General features: G+C 36.9%; 2 protein-coding genes across 3 annotated transcripts in view; one reads left to right on the forward strand and one right to left on the reverse strand.

Annotated features, from left to right (window-relative positions):
- PDE3B (phosphodiesterase 3B) overlaps window positions 1-19349 on the reverse strand; it is a 167607-nt gene that overhangs the window by 14214 nt on the left and 134044 nt on the right. The window contains exons 9-12 of one of the 2 annotated variants that reach the window (XM_024757003.1): window positions 18528-18665; window positions 17423-17534; window positions 14879-14968; window positions 3990-4189 (exon numbers count right to left, since the gene is read on the reverse strand). In XM_024757003.1, coding sequence (XP_024612771.1) covers window positions 3990-4189; window positions 14879-14968; window positions 17423-17534; window positions 18528-18665 — 540 coding nt within the window. Of the gene's footprint in view, window positions 1-3989; window positions 4190-14878; window positions 14993-17422; window positions 17535-18527; window positions 18666-19349 lie in introns of both variants that reach the window. The other variant, XM_024757002.1, reaches the window with a different exon arrangement.
- On the forward strand, window positions 4228-6332 carry LOC112407643 (dynein light chain 1, cytoplasmic-like). The gene has a single exon (XM_024757004.1). The coding sequence runs from the start codon at window positions 4584-4586 to the stop codon at window positions 4851-4853; it is 270 nt and encodes an 89-aa protein (XP_024612772.1). The 5' UTR covers window positions 4228-4583; the 3' UTR covers window positions 4854-6332.

The following is a 19349-nucleotide window of genomic DNA, read 5'->3' on the forward strand; positions in this document are numbered from 1 at the left end:
GTATGTTTTATTGCTGAGTCTCTTTAATTGGGAAGGATGAGTAGGAATCCTGTAAACATGGATGGGGCCTGTTTACCTAGCAGGTTTTGCTTTAGAATCACCAGTGTGATTTCAAAAATGAGAAGGATTTACTCTGGAGTACTAAATCTCTCCTGGCCATTTTCTTCAATATCTAAGAGATGTGTTTTCTGCCTGGAAGTAAATGCAGTAAATACAGTAGCTTTGCTTAAAGGTGTGTGGTGTGTGTTATATGGGAGGTGTGTGTGTGTGTAGAGCAGACAAAGGCATATTGCATCAGAAGTCTCTAGGGTTCCACTTAGGCCTCAGCTCCCTTCTAGTATACTTTTTTTTTTTTTTTTGCGGTACGCGGGCCTTTCACTGTTGTGGCCTCTCCCGTTGCGGAGCACAGACTCCGGACGCGCAGGCTCAGCGGCCATGGCTCACAGGCCCAGCAGCTCTGCGGCATGTGGGATCCTCCCGGACCAGGGCACGAACCCGTGTCCCCTGCATCGGCAGGCGGACTCTCAACCACTGTGCCACCAGGGAAGCCCCCTTCTAGTATACTTTAATCTCATAATATTTGCCCACATGTTTTTCATTTTCCAGAAACAGTATGAAATTCTTTAACCTACTGGTGATAATATCCTCCCGCCAACTCCTCTCTGTTGTAATGAGTTTCATCCCTTACTAATATTTTGATCAGGAGGAAAAGGAGAAAAATGTACTTGTTTAGTCACCGTCTTGATCTATATTTGGGAGGACAAACATTTATGACTGTCTCAGATCTACAATTCTTAAAGTTTTGTTTACTTTTACCCCAAATCAAAATATTCTGCAAACTCTAACATCTCAGTCACTAATCTCCATCTTTCAGCCAACTATTCATTTGGAAATAGCTCAGAAATCTCTTAGAATTTTAATACTGACATCCCTCCAGGATAAAGCTGACTAAATGTTTCCCCTTCTCTCATGGCAAGGATTCAAAATAATCCTCCTAAGTCTTCCCACACACTTCTCTTACCATGAGAATGAAGAATGCTTGATCCAGTTGGTGGTGATATACACTATTGTCCCTTTTTATCATATACCAGAGCAATAATATCTTTCACTATTTATGGCCTGATTAGACCTATTGAGCTTCCTAAGATGAGAGAGACTGCTTTATTACCTAATAAACAGGTTAGGCCTCAGGCTTTCATAAAAGAGTCCTTATCTCACAGGCACTAGCTGAAGAAGGTCTCAAGAATTTCATCACTTTGGGAACAACGGAGTGTATTTCAGACAAGCTTAGCGGTCCTGCAGAGCAAAGAAATTAGGGATCCTTCAACATTCAGCAAATTTTTACTGAATGCCTTCTGTGTGCTAGGCACCATTCTAGGTATTAGGGAATAAAAGAGATAAAAATCCCTGCCCTCTTGGAAACTTATACTCCTCTGAGAGGCATGGAATAAACAAAATACACAAGCAAAATACACAGTATGCTGAATGACCATTGTTATGATCAGGGGAGGAACATAATGAGTGCCAGGAAGGGGCTTTTGAAATTTCAGGTGGAAGGAAGTGACAAAGTGAGCTATATATTGGGTTGGCCAAAAACTTCGTTAGGGTTTTTTGTAAGATGTTATGGAAAAACGCAAATGAACTTGTTGGCTAACCCAATATATGTCTGGGGAAAGAGCACTCTGGGCAGAGAGAACAGAAACTGACCAGGTTCTTAGAAAGGGAGTGTGCCAGCACATGGAAGGAAACAGCAAGGAGGCCAGTGAGGCTAGATCTGAGTGAATTTAAAAAGGAGAATTACTGGGGTCTAAATGGTGTAGGGCCTTCTGAGCCACTGTAATGACTGTCTTTTACTAGTAGTGAGGGCTTGGAACAGAGAGTGATGTAATGCACGTTTAAACAGGGCCACTCTGGCTGCTATGTGTTGAAACCAGACTGAAGGGGAGCAGGAAGTAAGCAAGGAGACTAGGTAAAAGGCTACACTTTTTCATAGCTGAACTCTGATCAATTTCCTTTCCAGTCCAGCCCTTTCCATTGCTTCATCTCTTGGCAGTCCTTAACAATGAGAATTTAGAAATAACACATAGTTACTGATTGAGTCCAGACTTCATGTTTGTATTTTGATCAGGACAACAGTTTTGAGTATACAACTTATATAAATTACATTCATGTGTCATTGTTTTCAATTATCTGCATGCAAGACAACACTAGTATTCACTAACTTGTAATATCCTTGAAGAAGAGGTAATAAACAAGTCTGACTCACCTATACTCAAAGCTAATAAAGAGAGAATGAAAGCAGAGGGTGGAGTAGAATAGTAAATAATTTCTGTCTACATGATAATCTGATTCAGTAGAAAACTTTCCAAATGTTATCTCTTTTAGTCATATCAGGTACATATTTTGAGGTTCAGAAAGATAAGGGTTACTTGCCTAATGTCACACAGCTAATAGTAGGTAACCAGAAATTAAACTCAGGTCTCTCAATCCGAAGACCAGTACTTTTTCCACTGTACCACTACTGCCCAGGTCTGTGACTTGCCATAGGACTAGGATTGTGAAGTGCTAGGCTAGAGAAAACGGGCATCTGGTTCTTGCAGAATGGGACTGCAAATGAGGAAATGTGTTCCTTAGTGGGAAATTTCTCCCAAAGCAATTCTTAGAAAGTGGAAAAAATATTAATATCTAGATTGAAATTCATTTAAAAGTTACCTGTGGAAATCATGAGCTATGAAGAGATGAAGTCTAACTGGAGAAAATGAATTACATAGCACTTTTTTTTTTTTTACATAGCACTTTTAATCTCTCTCTCTCTCTCTGAATCCTATTCTTGTTCTGGGTAGAGAATCTATCTCCTATATTTTAAGCAGTGGGAGTGTGTCAGAGAAATGAGAAAAGGAACACAGAGAATGGCTATAAAAGATGAAAGAATCAGAACTGAGTTTTGAACACAGAGCAACAAAGTGAGGAAGTAAGATGAATTCAGCAAACAATCATGACAACTTGCTCTTTGTAAGGCAGGCAGGCAGAAATACAAAGCTGACATTTCAGGAATCACCAGCCTAAACAAAAATTCACAACCACACTAAATTCTGCTTAAAACCAATAGTCATCCCTTAGCATCTGCAGGGAATTGGTTCTAGGACCCCTGCAGATGTTCAAGTCTATTAATAAAATGATGTAGTATTTTCATATAACCTACGCACATCCCCTGTATACTTTAAATCTTCTCTAGATTACTTATAATACCTAATACAATGTAAATAGTTGCCAGTGTGCAGCAAATTCCAAGTTTTGCTTTTTTTGGAACTTTCTGGAATTTTTTAAATTTTCAAATACTTTTGATCTGCAGTTGATCGAATCCATGCAGGCAGAAACCCTGGATATGGAGGGCTGACTGTATCTAGTTCCAAGTCCTAATGTTTAAAGTCATCGCAATTACAATATCCGTTTGTTGGGGACTCCTACCTCTTATGCAAATTGTGACCCTAAAGGAATCTTGCACCTTATCAGCGGTACTGAATACAAAAATAATGTACTAGAAGATTTTTTACATATATGAATATATGCAGACCTAAGAGACTGCATATTATGGTATGTCTTAGAGAAAAAAAGAGGACAACAACAAAAATAATAACAGTTCTCAGTCATTATAGCTTTTAGGCATATGAAGGATCTTGCTAGAAGGAAGAGTAAGTCTTACATCTAGTCAAAGTCTTATCAATTTGATCAAAGGCAAAGATATTGACAGCGAAGACTCCAGAATTTCATAAAAGTAGCGAATTACTCTTTCAGGAACATTTTATTTATTTTCCAGCGGAAGATGATTTTTCCCTAATTCTTCAGCACAAGCACATGTCATATCACTGCCGTGTGTTATTATCCAACGGCCAAATGATTCAACTGAAGAATGGTTTCCAAAGTGAAATGCAGCATGGCTGTAAAATTTCAGAACCACTCCTTAAACTTTCTGAAAAAGTAGTTCCTACCTGAGGGGCATTTGTAGCCACTAGAAATGCATTTGTCCGCCCTGGGTGGTCGTAATCATGCATGGCAGCTGCCACGTACAGAGCCATCAATTCCAATGCAGGAATGTTTGAAGACAGGCAGCCATAGCTCTCATCTGGAATACAGCAACTCCTCGAAGAAATGTAAGCAATTCGCCCAGGGTTAATTCTACCATTAGAATCTGAGGAAAAAGCAAAATAAACCAGCATTACACATAATAACCTCACAAGGAGGCTAAGAAGGAGATTCCCACAGGTGATATCATTATTTATCTTACTTGTTGACTTACCTAAGAAATAGACTCTATTTGTAAACATGGACATAAAATAGTATACTATTTCCAACATACATGCTAATAGAGAGGAATAGTGTTAAACACGACCCTGAAGTCACTCACTTTACAGGACATGACAGGATTCTCATGATGCTGTTACTCAAGCTCGTGATAATTTTTAAAACCTCTGATAGATGCACCGTGGCTTCGGTAGGGATCGCTACTCTCAAAGGGTCTGAGCCTCGCCAGGCCCTCCCCCAGGAGACCGTCGCAGTGGGCCAGACCCTGCTCTTAGGTAACCATGCGTGACCGAAAGGCTGTGATCAAAAATGCCGATATGTCGGAGGAGATGCAACAGGGCTCGGTGGAGTGTGCTACTCAGGCATTGGAGAAATACAATATAGAGAAGGACATTGCGGCCCATATCAAGAAGCAGTTTGACAAGAAGTATAACCCCACCTGGCATTGCATCGTGGGGAGGAACTTCGGTATTTATGTGACACATGAAACCAAACACTTCATCTACTTCTACCTGGGCCAAGTGGCCATTCTCCTGTTCAAATCTGGTTAAAAGCATGGACTGTGCCACACACCCAGTGATCCGTCCAAAAATAAGGACTGCAACCTAAATTCCAAATACCAGAGACTGAAATCTTCAGCTTTGCCTAAGGGAACACCTCGATCTTTCTTTATTGTGTTGTTTTGTACAGGGCATTCTCTGTACTAGTTTGTTGTGGTCATAAAGCAATTAGCAAAACAGCTTACATTTGTATTTTCTATTCCATACCTCTCTGCCCCATGTTTTTTCTCTTCAAAATCCATTCCTTTAAAGAAATAAATGTGTTGGAGAAGTGTGCATTTAAAAAATAAAAAAGCCAAACCTCTGATTTTCTAAACATTTGTTATTTAATGGTTAGATATAATGGCCGGGGTAACAGGAAAAACCAACCTGGAGAATAACATTTCATGAAATAGTATAGAGACTTAGGAATTTAATATATTAACAAAGTAAGCGATTCAACATAGATGCTTTTCAAATCTTATCCAGATAGATTACCTTTCATTTGTAACCCTGACTACAACCCTTCTTCCTCTTCTTTTTCCTTCCATGAAGCCCCTTATAAAATACTGTAAAGAAGAACTATGAAAACTGAAAAGGCATGGAAAACTGAGGAATGACTCAGTCAATATAACTCTTTTTATCTTCTAGTTAGAAACTGTTTTCACTATCAGCACTGTGCTTTTGGTGTCCTTAATATCTTACATTTGTTTCTTCCTTTTTTGTAATTGGGTGGCTGTCTCCATTTAGATAGTCACTAGATTGTTTTTGCTAAAGGGATCTTAAAGTATTAAGAAGGAAATAATAAACTATATTGAGAGTAGACAGCAAATAAAACCACAAAGATATTAGAGAGATACTAAATTTCATTGGTGTGTTCACCAGTGGAAACTCAGAATAATGCCCTGGCTTGTCAAAGTCCAAAAGGACTTTATCATAATTTAGTTCACTCAATATCTGCAATCACAAGAATGTTTTAACATAATGACTTTAACACACACTATTGATCATTATAAAGATACCTAATTATTTTCATGCTGTTTATATTTTGTATCTAAATTGAGTTTTAGAATTACCCACACTAGAGTTACTTTAAAAAATAATTATAAAAAGCAAAAACAAGACAGTTAAATGTATGGATAAAGATATATTTAATTCTGATAAGATTTTAATTACCATTATCAGAGTCAATAACTTCAATTTTTCCTGCATTATATGCGTTCTGTATTTCCCCTAGAATTTAAAATATATACATAAAATACCAAAAATGGCCAAAAAATCCTTTTAAACTCAATAATTACTTAGAATTGACATATTAGGATCTTAATACATTAGTTTGTATATACTTAACATTAGTAGTATAAAAATTAGTACTATAAAAAAGAAAATAGATGGCAAGGACAACTAAACATAACTACTGTAGATCTCATTTAAAAAGAGGCCTCACGGGACTTCCCTGGCAGTCCAGTGGTTAAGACTTCGCCTTCCAATGAAGGGGGTGCGGGTTCAATCCCTGATAGGGGAGCTTAAGATCCCACATGCCAAAAAACCAAAACATAAAACAGAAGCAATATTGTAACAAATTCAATACAGACTTTAAAAATGGTCCACATCAAAAAAAAAAATCTTTAAAAAATTAAATAAAATAAAAGCAGGCCTCAGTAAAAGGCATCCAGATTGAAAAGGAGGAGGTAAAACTACCTCTATTTGTAAATGACATGATTGTATACAGAAAAATCCTTAAAAATCCACTGGAAAACTTAGAACTAATAAATGAGATCATAAAGGTTGCAGGGTACAAGATCAATATGCAAAAAATCAATTTTATTTCTTCACACTAGGAATGAATAATCAGAAAATGAACCCAAGAAAGCAATTCCATTTACACTAGCATCAACAAGAATAAAATATTTAGGAATAAATTTAACAAAAGAAGTGCAGAACCAGTATTCTGAAAACTAAAAAATATTGTTGAAAGAAATTAAAGAAGACTTAAATAAGTAGAAAAATACCCATGTTCATGGTTCAGGGAACTTAATATTGTTAAGATAGCAATACTCCCCAAAATGATCTATGGTTCAACACAATCCCTACCAAAATCCCAGCTGGCTTTTTTGGTACAAGAGATATATAAGCTGGCCCTAAAATTCATATGGAAATGCAAGAGATCCAGATTAGCCAAAACAATCTTGAGAAAGAAGAATAATTTCGAAGTTTACTACAAAGCTTTAGTAACAAAGATTGCGTGGTACTGGCATAGGATAGACACATAGATCAATGGAATAGAATTGAGAGTCCAGAAATAAATCCTCACATATACGGTCAATTGCTTTTGGACAAGCGTGCCAAGACCTCGTTGAGAGCCAACTATGCCCTGTGTGATGCAAGGCACATTCATACATGTTTCATTTAATGCTCACATCTTAAAAGGTAGAAACTGATTTCATAACATTTAAGAGCCAACCATGTACAGAATATATAAAGAAAATTTTTCAACAAATGGTGCTGGGACAACTAGATATCCATGTGCTAAAGAATGAATGTTGGACCTCTTCCTTATTTCATCCCCCCAAATTAGCTCCAATGGATCCTAGACCTAAACTTAAGAGCTAGCTATAACTATGAAACTCTTGGAAGAAAACATGGTAAATCTTCATGACCTTGAGTTACACAAACCCTTCTTAGATATGACACCAAAAGCATGAGTAATGAAAGAAAAAATAAGATAAATTAAACTTCATCAAAATTAAAAGCTTCTGTGCTTCAACAGACCATCAAAAAAGTGCAAAGACAACACAATGTGAGGAAATAGCAAATCATAAATCTAATAAGATACTTGTATCCAGAATATATAAAGAACTTCTACAACTCAGTAATGAAAAGACAAATGACCAAATTTTTAAATGGACAAAGAAGATTTACAAATGGCCCATAACAACATGAAAAGATGCTCAATGTCACTAGCTATTAGGGAAATGCGAATCTAAAAACCCACAATGAGATACCACTTCACACCTACTAGAATGGCTATCAAAAAGATAGATAATAACAAGAAATTGGAACCTTCATACGTTGTGTGTGGGAATGTAAAATAGTGCAGCCACTTTGGAAAATAGTTTGGCAGTTCCTCCAAATGTTAACCACAGAGTCACCTTATGACCCAGTAATTCCATAAAACTAGGTATATGGCCAAGAGAAATGAAAACATATACCCACACAAAAGCTGGTAGAATATTCATAGCAGCATTATTCATAACACCCCAAAAGTGGAAAGAACCCAAATTTCCATCAACTGCATAATGACTGGTAGAAGAGTGAGAAAGAGGCAGAAAAAAATGCTTAATATATAAAATAAATATCAATATATATCAAAGCAATGAGGAAAATACATGGCTATTATAGACTTCATTTCTGTGACTGGTCACATAGCTGTGTTTGGGATTCAATCATTTTCTTATTTCACTACCCATCCCTCATTCCCTTTTTGCTCAGCCAGCATCTCTACTGATTATGGTTCTTTGTGCAGTGGGATGACCCATACTTTCAGGGTTCTGTACTATTAGTGACCCTTATGGCACTGGATTACTGCAGTTTTTCATTATCTTTTGTCACTGGACATAGGAGTACCAAAAAGGTCAGAGAATCCCCTGGGTTCCTAACATACATCCTCCCATGTGTAGTAGGAACCCTATTTTTTCTTGATAATGAGGATCAGACAGGATCAATCACCTGACCTTGTACAGAATCCTCCTCCTGTCTACTGGTTCAAAGGCATGGAGAACACAAAGTGGCCAGATGTCAGTCTCAGTTTACAGTTTCCCTTTTATGTGTCCTCTATTGAAAGCATTTTTCCTTGGGAACTAAGGTGTGTAAGCCAAGTTTTTGTTTGTTTTGGTGGGGGTTGGGGGAGAAGCAAAAATTTTCTAAGTGGATCGTTTGAGGTAACAGAAAAAACCCTCCTAATCCCACTCTTTGATTCACAGATTTGTGTATTCTTGAAATAGGAGAAATGGTACCATATACTGGTCACTGGTTCAGAAAATAAGCCACATTTTGTGGGACAGCACCTTAGTCCCACAAAATGTTTTCACCTAACAGGTGCCCCAACTGAGTCTTCAGTATGTCATTCTCTCAGGCCAGCTGTGGGATGACAAAGTTCATGAAAAGATCAGTAAATTCTGTGAGCATGAGCCCCATGCAACAATCTTTTGAGGCAAAAATGAGTTCCTTGATATGCAGTACTGTATATAATAAGCCAATGGTGAATAAGGCATTCACTAAGTTCATAGATGGTGATGGTGAAGCACTATAGACAGTAAAAGTAAATCCATACACAGAGTAAGTGAGAACAAAAGTTGTCTCTTCTATAAGACAAGGGATCCAATATAATCAACCTACTACTACCAGATAGATGACTGGATATTCCCCCAGGGAATGGTGCTAGATCAAGGGCTCACCATTGGTTTCTCCTATTGCCAAGCTGGGCACTCAACAGAAGCCAGGGTCAGGTCAGCCTCAGTGAGAGGAAGTCCATGTTGCTAAACCCATACATAATCTCCATTCTTGCCATCTTGGCTATTGTGTTTATAAGCCCATCAAATGAAAACGGGAGTAGCTAAGGAAAAGAGTCTGATTGATAATCAAGAGAAGAGGTCATTTTGACTACTTGATTATTGAGAGCCTCTTTTGCAGGGAATGCTCTTTGGGAAGTGTATTAGTTAGGGTTGTACAGAGAAGTGGAACCAACAGTGTGTGTGTTTGTGTGTGAGAGTGTGTGTGTGTGTGTGTGTGTGAGAGAGAGAGAGAGAGAAAGAGAGAGAGAGAGATTTTAAGGAATTGGCTCATGTGAATATGGGGGATGGCAAGTCCAAAATCTGCAGTATGGGCTAGCAGACTGAAGAACCAGGTAAGAGTCAATGCTGCAGTTCAAGTATGAAGGCTGTCTGCAGGCAGAATTCCTTCTTTCTGGGAGGAAGTCAGTCTTTGTTCTATGAAAGCCTTCAACTGATTGGATGAGGCCCACCCACATTATGGAGAGCAATCTGCTTTACTCAAAATCCACTGATGAGTTAATCTCATCTAAAATACAGCCTCACAGAAACATCCAGAAAAATATTTGACCAAATGTCTGAGCACCATGGTTCAACCAAGTTGACACATAAAATCAACCATTACAGTAAGCATTCACATGGGAAACACATATCCTCCACTCTGAGAAGTCTAGCCACAAATCTCTTTCCCAGAACTCCTTATCACCAATTTTCCAATCTTTTTCCTTCTAAAACTCTAAGTATCCAAGCAAGCTATTACCCACGGGCCATGTATCTGTGTAGATCCTTTCTCCTGGTCATCTCTCTCTCTAGGCCAAATAAACAAGCAGATTTACTGCCTGATGTTCTGCCTACTGATTGGATTTACCTTCCCCTTTTTATCCTTCAAAGGATACCTTTGAGAGTCTATAAAGCTGTAGTCATCCACTTTCAGGAGGTACTGACTGGTATATGGGACAAAACAATCTAGAAACCAGGTCTTTTCTCCTTCAGTCACCCGGTCATGGGTAATTCCCCATGAAGCCATATGGATTAAGGAAGAGTGCCAGCGTGTTAGCAATAGCTGCCATAGGAATCTGAGTTCGTATTTGGAGTCTCCTGTTCCTTCAGGGGCAGCTCAAAACTAACCTTGTATTTAATATTTCCTCTTGATGACTGAGTGCTACTGTACATGCCAACTTAGGAGAGTCAGAGGGCCCAAGTTTATGACAGGCAGGTCATGTGGTAACAGTGCACATGGTCTAATATTCAAACTCTATCAGAGCCCAGTAACAATCTAGCAGCTGTTTTACAAAAAGAACAGTTATCCGAGGAAGAAGGATGGGCACTGCCTCAAAATCCTAAGGATTTATACTATGATTCCCTTGTAGTGATCTTCTATAACTCCACAGAGGATCCCTACCTGCCAAAGACACGCTGAAAACTGCTGGATGTATTGAGGGTCATATTGCCAAGTGTCCAAGCAGCTTACACTACCCTGAAACTGCCTCACATGATTCTCCTGCTCTGAGTTGCACATAAAATTCATAGCCTTAGAGTTCATGGGTTGGAGCAGCAGTATCGAGATATTGTAAATTTGCCTTTAGAATCCAAAGAACACTCTAGGTAGAGAATTCAAAATCATTGTCCCTAACCTTGGAGAGGATACCTCAACGTATCCTAGACCACCAGATTCCTAATAACTTCACTGAGGTAGCAAATCTCTGAATTTTCGTGCAAGTTCTCTCATTTCTCTTCCTCTGGCACTCTTATCAAGGTATCTAGGATATTTGCTACATCTTGCACAGTAGAGCTATTCAGCATTACCTGGTCATTATACTGGACCACTTTGATACCTTATGGGACTAGGCTAGATTATAACAGAATGGGAGACTTGATATAGCCCAGAACTAGGATGATGAAAGTGTACTGCTATGCCTGCCAGATGAGAAAGTAAATGTCTTCTTGTGGATTCTGCTAACAGGTATAAAAAAAGAAACATTTCTCCAGATTAACAGCTGTGTACCAAATAGGATGAGTAGGGTTGACTTATTCAAAAATTCGTATCTGGAACAGCTGTGACAACTGGAGTCACCACCTGATGAAGTTTAGAATAATCCACCATCATTTTTCAAGATCCATTCATCTTGTGTAAAAGCTAAAGTACCACAGGTCAAATAGCAATGTGATGGAAATCATCACTCCTGCATTTATTAAGTATTTGATGGTGGCACTAATTTTGCAGTCCATCCAGAAATAAGGTACTGCTTTGGTTCACTATTTTGCTAGAATGAGGCAGTTTCAAGAGATTTCACTTGACCCCTCCTACCATGATGGTCCTCTCTGCAGAGATCAAGGAATTAATGGAGAGATTCTGCCAGTTGCTAAATATGTTTATTCCAACTGTGCATTCCAAAAATGGGTGGGTTCAGGGAACTACCACTATGAGATGGACCCAGGCCAAAAGTCCTTTTATCATCTAAATTCCGTAAGCCCCTACTATGATTGGTGGGCCAGTGTGGTAGTTTACCCTCCAGGAGTTAGCGTTGCAATGTATTTCTCAACACTGATGAAGGGGGACACTTCTGAGGGACATGGTTAGGTATGGGTGGGAAGACTACATGACCAATCCATTTCAGTATCTTATCAGTGTAAGCCTTTGAATTCCTTCCTCCACAGTGTATCAGGAAGTTGTGACACCTCAATTTCTCTTAATGCCTAGATTTCAGACAATGAATGGAGCAAACTGTTAGGGCCACTGCCGAACACTCAAGCTAATGTCCTGAATCCAGAATCTCTAATAGGTACACCTATATCAATAAATTCAGAATGATCAACCATTACCTTCCTTTCCCTTGCTGTAACACTTTAAATCCATTCCCACATATGTTCTTCAGGTTTCTGCCAATATATATTTAGGAAATTATTCTGGTGTTCAGACTTAGATCCTGGCAGATATGAGTTTAATTATGGATCACAAAGAAATGAGAGGTGGTGGGACTGGATTTAGAGGTGAAATAACATTCCCCTATAAGTCAAGAATCTCAGGTGAGGTTGTTACAAGGTCTTCAGGCAACCAACACAAGGAGAAATGATTGTTTCTCAGCAGGGAGGTACAGCAAGATTTGAGGGGTTCAGGGTAATCAGATTTACTGAAATCTACTCAAATATTCCCCTTCCAGTTATCAGGGTCCTTTCTTTCCCAATCAATACCGTAGTTCTAACATAAGAGGCTTAGTGAGGCCATGAACTCAACTTGAATTGTATTTCAGGTAACTTCAGGATCAGACTTTGGATTATGTTTTCAGTAGTTATGATCGTACTACTATAAAAATTAAGGAATCTTTTAGCTATCTGGTTCTCTAACCATTCATTAAAACTCTAAACGTGTCATTTCATTTCTTTTTTTTTAATTGAAATATAATTGACACAAAGCACTGTGTAAATTTAAGGTATACAAGGTGTTGATTTGATACATTTGTATGTTGCAATATGATTACCACCCGGAGCGTTAGCTAACCCCTCACTACACCACATAATTATCATTTCTTTTTTGTGGCGAGAACAATTAAGATCTAGTCTCTCAGCAACTTTGAGCTTTGTAATATAGTACTGTTGACTAGCTGTGCATTAGCTCTCCAGAACTTGTTTATCTACTAGTTCCAAGTTTGTACCCTTAAACAACATATCACCAATTCCCTCACCCATGGCCTGTTTTTACAAGTTCAACATTTTTAGGTTCCAGATATAAGTGATATCATAAAGTATTTGTCTGACATTTCATTTAGCATAATAATGCCCTCAAGCCCATCCATGTTGTTGAAAATGACAGGATTTCCTTCTTTCTCATGGCTGAATAATATTCCGTTGTGTGTGTATACACACACACACACACACATTCTTCATCCATTCATCCATTGACAGACAAGTGATTTCCATGTCTTGGCTATTGTGAATAATGATGCAACAAACATGGGAGTGTGTATATCTCTTTAAACTTCTGCTTTCATTTCCTTTGGATATATACCGAGAACTTGCTAATTCATATGATAGTTCTATTTTTATTTTTTTGAGGAATCAGAATCTCCATACTGTTGTTCACAGTGGCTGAACCAATTTACCTTCCCTTCAACAGTGCACAAGTGTTCCCTTATATCCACATCCTGCCCAAGACTTACCTCTTGCCTTCTCGATGACAGCCATTCTAACAAGTGTGAGGTGATATCCCATTGTGGTTTTTTTTTGCAGTACGCGGGCCTCTCACTGTTGTGGCCTCTCCCGTTGCGGAGCACAGGCTCCGGACGCGCAGGTTCAGCGGCCATAGCTCACGGGCCAAGCCGCTCTGCGGCATGTGGGATCTTTCTGGACCGGGGCACGAAACCACGTCCCCTGCATCGGCAGGTGGACTCTCAACCACTGCGCCACCAGGGAAGCCTCCCATTGTGGTTTTGATTTACATTTCCCTGATGATTAGTGAGGCTGAGTACCTTTTCATGTACCTGTTGGACATTTGGATGTCTATTTTGTTTCTCTGCCCATTTTAAAAAATTGGATTTTTTTTGGTTATTGAGTTGTACAAGTTCTTTATGTATTTTGGATATTAACCCCTTACCCAGTATATGGTTTGCAAATATTTTCTCCCATTCTGCAGGTTGCATTTTCATTTTTTAAATTGTTTCCTTTGCTGTGTAGAAGCTTTTTACTTTGATGTAGTCACACTTGTTTATTTTTGCTTTTGTTGCTTATACTTTTGGTGTCATCATTTTTTTTTCTATTAATTCTCCATTGCAATCAGAATAAGGCAGCACATCCCATAGTCCTTATAGTCTTTGTTTCTACCACAATTTTACATTTCAACAGCTACTTGGTCTCCCAAAGAAAGCTTTGTCTTCCACACATACTTGATTCCATAATATTGTGTATAAGGACTTATAGCATTGCTAGTAAGAACTCAGGAGGAAGTAAAGTGCATGGAAGAGAAAACAGGCATTGCCTTAGGGAATACTTAAATCATCTTGAACAGGCTGGTGGTAGAAAACTGCTGTCAAGGGTACTGCCAGTGAGGGCTCAGAGGAACCCATAATTGGAAACTAGAGGAAAGAGGAAGATTCTATGAAGATTCTAAACATGTCCACTTTTGTTGGGAATGTCATATATTTTAAATTTACATGATACACCTAAAACAAAAAAACTAAGAATTGAAAGAAAAGCAAATAAATGATTATCATAATATTCAGGATATTGGCTACCTCAGTGAAGAAGGCAGCACTGTGGGACACAGAAAAGAAACATGGTAGGTTGAGTAGTACTGAATCTTAACCTCACTTTTAAGACGGGTAGTGGGTTTCCTAATTTGCATGTCATTATTCTTCAAAATTTACATAGTCCTTTATATATACCAAAGTTTACTTAATAAAACTTTTAAGAGAACAGAGATAATGAAATGAGATAGTATGATTTATTATTCCTAATCAAATAATTAAAGGAAAGATTTATAGAAGGAAGTACCTGTTTCATTTCCCGCTCCATGATCATTGTGGATCTGCTGTAAACCAGGAATTGGCCGTGTTGTCAGATACCAAACAGCATGTAGGACATCTGTGGCATGTATACGATTGTGATCTAAAGTCACCAAAATGTTTTATAAAAATGATCATTCTGTTATTTTTAACATAGGACATTTTAAAAAGTACTTTCTAGTCATACTGTATCCTCATAAATAAAATATATGGCTTAGAATAATTTCCAACAATTATGTTTTTGTTTCATCTTATTTTGTAAAAGTTTATTGATGTGTTAAAAAGCTTTCTTTTAAAAACTTTCACATATACTATGAAAACATATTAAAGGAGTCAAAGAAAAGGCAGCATTACCAGGGTTAATTTACTTAAGGTTGCTTTTTTTTTTTTTCTGGCCAGTCTGCGAGGCTTGCGGGATCTTAGTTCCCAAACTAGGGTGGGTCCCTGCAGTGAAAGTGCCAGGGAAATCCCTACGGTTGCTTTTTGTGACTTTTAAAATTCCTTTAAAAAACTACAAATAGAACTACCATAAGACCCAGCAATCCCACTACTGGGCATATACCCTGAGAAAACCATAATTCAAAAAGAGTCATGTACCAAAATGTTCATTGCAGCTCTATTTACAATAGCCAGGACATAACTTAAAAATATGCAAATAGTGTCTCGGTTATGGAGACCCATGTTTGCAAACAAAACAATTTCTGCACAGAGGCACATAGAACAGTTAAAAATTCTGGATACTTGGACAGCTGCCTCGCCAGATAAGAAATAACTCTCTCTCAGGCCTGCTATAAGGATTACATGTTAAAAGGTATATACCTTTATATAAACATCCAGAATAGTGTCTGACATGTAGTATATGATCAATAAAACACTGGTTTACTGAAATACCACTATGTGAAAAGGCAAGACCTACAAGTGAAACCCAGCTTTGCTATTTCCAGTTTTATGATCTTGGGAAAGATACTTCTGAATTTTTACTTCTCACCTGTAAAAGGTAGATAATACAACATTTCCAACAAAGATTAAATGAGATAACCTTTGTGAATCTAATGATTATAGTCATAGCTGATGTTTCAACAAATATTTAATGTGTACCTTCCATGTAGCATTAGCAAATGATACGATACTGAATGTTTAGACTATAGATATGATGTCAACCCACTAGGAGCTTATTATTAATACAATCATGACCTTTTATTGACCATTTACTATGTGCCATGAATTTTGATATGTGCTTTACATTATTATCACTACCTACGGGGTAGGTACTATTGTTATTCCCATTTATAAATTTGGAAACTAAAATTTAGATAAGTTAGGTCCCAGTGACTTTTTTTTTTTTTTTTTTGGCTGCTCAGCGCGGCACATGGGATCTTAGTTCCCTGACCAGGGATCAAACCTGTGCCCCCCGCAGTGGAAACACAGAGTCCCAACCAATGGACTGCCAGGGAATTCCCCAGAGGCTCTTGTCTTAACCAATATATCCTAATTGGAGGTGACCGTGAAAACTCCCCACCATGGCTTTCTTTTTTCCATCCCCCTGCCCTTGAAGTCCACCTTAAAATATCACTTTATTCCATTTATAAAATTCAGCCACTTTTCAAAATGCCTACTTTGTAAGTGGTAATTATAGTACATATAACACACATTAAATTATTAAGCATCACCATTATTTATGAGGCCAATTTAAGAATAATTTGCTCTCTCTATATTTCCCAAAAGTGTGTCCACCTGGAGGTAAACTGTAGAATGATCAACACATAAAATTGTACCTTTTCCTAATATAAAATTAAAATTCTATTGTATCATAAAATCAAATAGCCATTAAAAATTATTCCACAGGGAATTCCCTGGCGGTCCAGTGGTTAGAACTCCTTGCTCTCACTGCCGAGGACCAAGGTCAATCCCTGGTCGGGGAACTAAGATCCCACAAGCCGTGTGGCCAAAAAACAAACAAAATTATTCCACAAATCAGGACACAGTTAAAAAATGAATTCTATGGATAAATTTTAAACATTTTAAAGTAAAGAAATTTATGAAACTCATGACTTAAAATTACCAAACATTTGAAAAGGTACTCATATGAATAATTGTTAACATAGAAAGATGTATACTATATTACATGAAAAAGCAGATTATAAATAGGTATTATGATTCACTTCATAAAAAATAAGTATGTATAAGAAAAAGTCTTGAAGGATATATACCAAAATGGGTTTTTTTGGGTTTTGTTTTTAATTTTTTGGCTGCACCGCATGGCCTGTTCCCTGACGGGGGATCGAAACCACACCCCGTGCATTGGGAGCATGGAGTATTAACCACCAATCCTCCAAGGAAGTCCCTTACCAAAATGTTAACAGTAGTCAGTTAACTCTGGGTAGGAGGATGTAGATTTTCTTTTTAAATTACTATCTTCCAACTTTTCCAAACATGCAATTTTAAAAGTGTTTAAGGGACTATCTGAAGGGAATTTATAAAGAATTTCAAAACCAGTATTATTTCAACTTAAATCATATATTTTAATACTTACAAGGAATGTCTCGATAACCATTTTCTAATGCACGAAAGTAGTTCATGAATTGTAGAGTAGGAATTTTAAATATCTCCAATAAGCCAGTGTCTTGAAATAGGGTATACATAACCTACATGTCAATTAAAAGAAAGTTCGCTTTAAAAATCGGAATTTCTATTTCTAGTTGAATATGTTTTTGTGATTTGCATTTGGGAAAGTTAACCATGTATATGCCTTTAACTTAAGTAATTTATTAAAAACTTCCCTATAATGAATTCTTTCCGAAATATGAAAAAGGAAGATACTGCCCTAAAGCCCTTGAAAACCAAAGAATGATTATAATATCATGTCCCAGGTTTGAAATTTTTCCACTCTTCTCTTTAGCTTTTCATTCACAATTTATTGAAAGGCATATGAATTGTATTCTATTCTAGTCCTAGGTGTTAAAAGAAGTCAGGACAATATATTTATCACATTTCTGTCCCTAAAGAATTCAATGTGATAAATTGTGTGTCCTCCACATAATTTATCTTTATGTTCTCACATTTCATAAATAAGATACTTGGGAGTTAATGAGAGTAATATTTCAGGAAGGTTAATCTGATGCTGCTGTGTGGACCCACCAGGAAGAACTTTGAGTCTGGGTGGTAAAATGGAAATATTTTTCCATGGTTCTAGCATGAAATGGACCATTTGGCCTTGGGTAAAGCACAGGGAGGACCGGTGAAAACGATGAAGCATAAGTTTCAGTCCAAAGAACTAGATCACCTTTCATGTCCTTTTCAACCTCAAGATTTAATAAAAAGTAAATCTTTATTACTTCTTTAGTGTAAATTAAATCCCATTATTATGGGCAAATAAACTACTTTTCATATAAATATATATATAATTATGAAATACTTTATATACATAATAATATATTTGTTTATATATATATGGGTTTATATATCCAGGTTTCTCTTTTCAAATTTTCTATTGAAAATTTCATTTGTGAAAAAAAATAATTCAATGAACAATGTTGAACTTGTACCTAAACCAGTATTATACATCTTTAGATTTTGCTTTTTATAAAGATTCAAGAAAAAAGTAACTTATAATAAAGCAGCAGGGGTTTGAAACAAACCTGACTGAGGATCCTTCCTGATTTCTCTCCCATCTTTTCTACAAGTTCAAAAATTTGAAAATTCCAGTTACTCATATTTTCTATTAATGAGTCATAATCTTCTATTAAAATCAGGTCCCGTGATGCTTCTTGTTCAATCTGTACATGTAGGGGGAAAAAAAAAAAAACCATACCAACTTAACCTTACTTTTTATAAATATTGTTAAATCCATAGCTAAATGAGAACACTTATAAATGAACACTATAAAAATGGTCAATATTATTTTCTATAATGGTTATTCTCAAATATAAACTGTACTTCCTATTAATTCTCTTTGTAGAATGTTATCTTCAGACAAATATAAACATGTCTTCTAGGCATCAAAAGACTTATTGGTCTTTACACTACTTTTATAAATAAGACTATTATATTTCCAAAACACTACACAAATCTAAAATCCATTATTTTCATTTTGGAAGTTACAGGTATCAAAGGATAATAGAAACTTATATCCTTAAACTGACATTTATTACTAGGATAACTTCCCAAAAGAAATGGATGGATTTTTTTTCCCTAAAAAGCTTAGATTTTGAACTTTAAGAGCAAAAACAATATTAAGAACAAAAAACCCCCTACAATTATAAGTAGGTTATTTTCCTTGTTTTTAATGACTATGCACATACTTTATTTTTTCATATTTTAACACATACAATGAAGAAAAAATCAGCATAGAAAGTAATATATTGACTATAAAACCAAATAAATGTGTCCATTTTAAAATGAACGCACTTAGTTATTCTAGGATGATGAGTTTAAAAGTAATTTTTTTTTTTTTTTTTTTT

This window comes from Neophocaena asiaeorientalis, unplaced genomic scaffold, assembly GCF_003031525.2.
Source record: "Neophocaena asiaeorientalis asiaeorientalis breed wild unplaced genomic scaffold, Neophocaena_asiaeorientalis_V1.1 scaffold504, whole genome shotgun sequence".
NCBI lineage: Eukaryota > Metazoa > Chordata > Mammalia > Artiodactyla > Phocoenidae > Neophocaena > Neophocaena asiaeorientalis.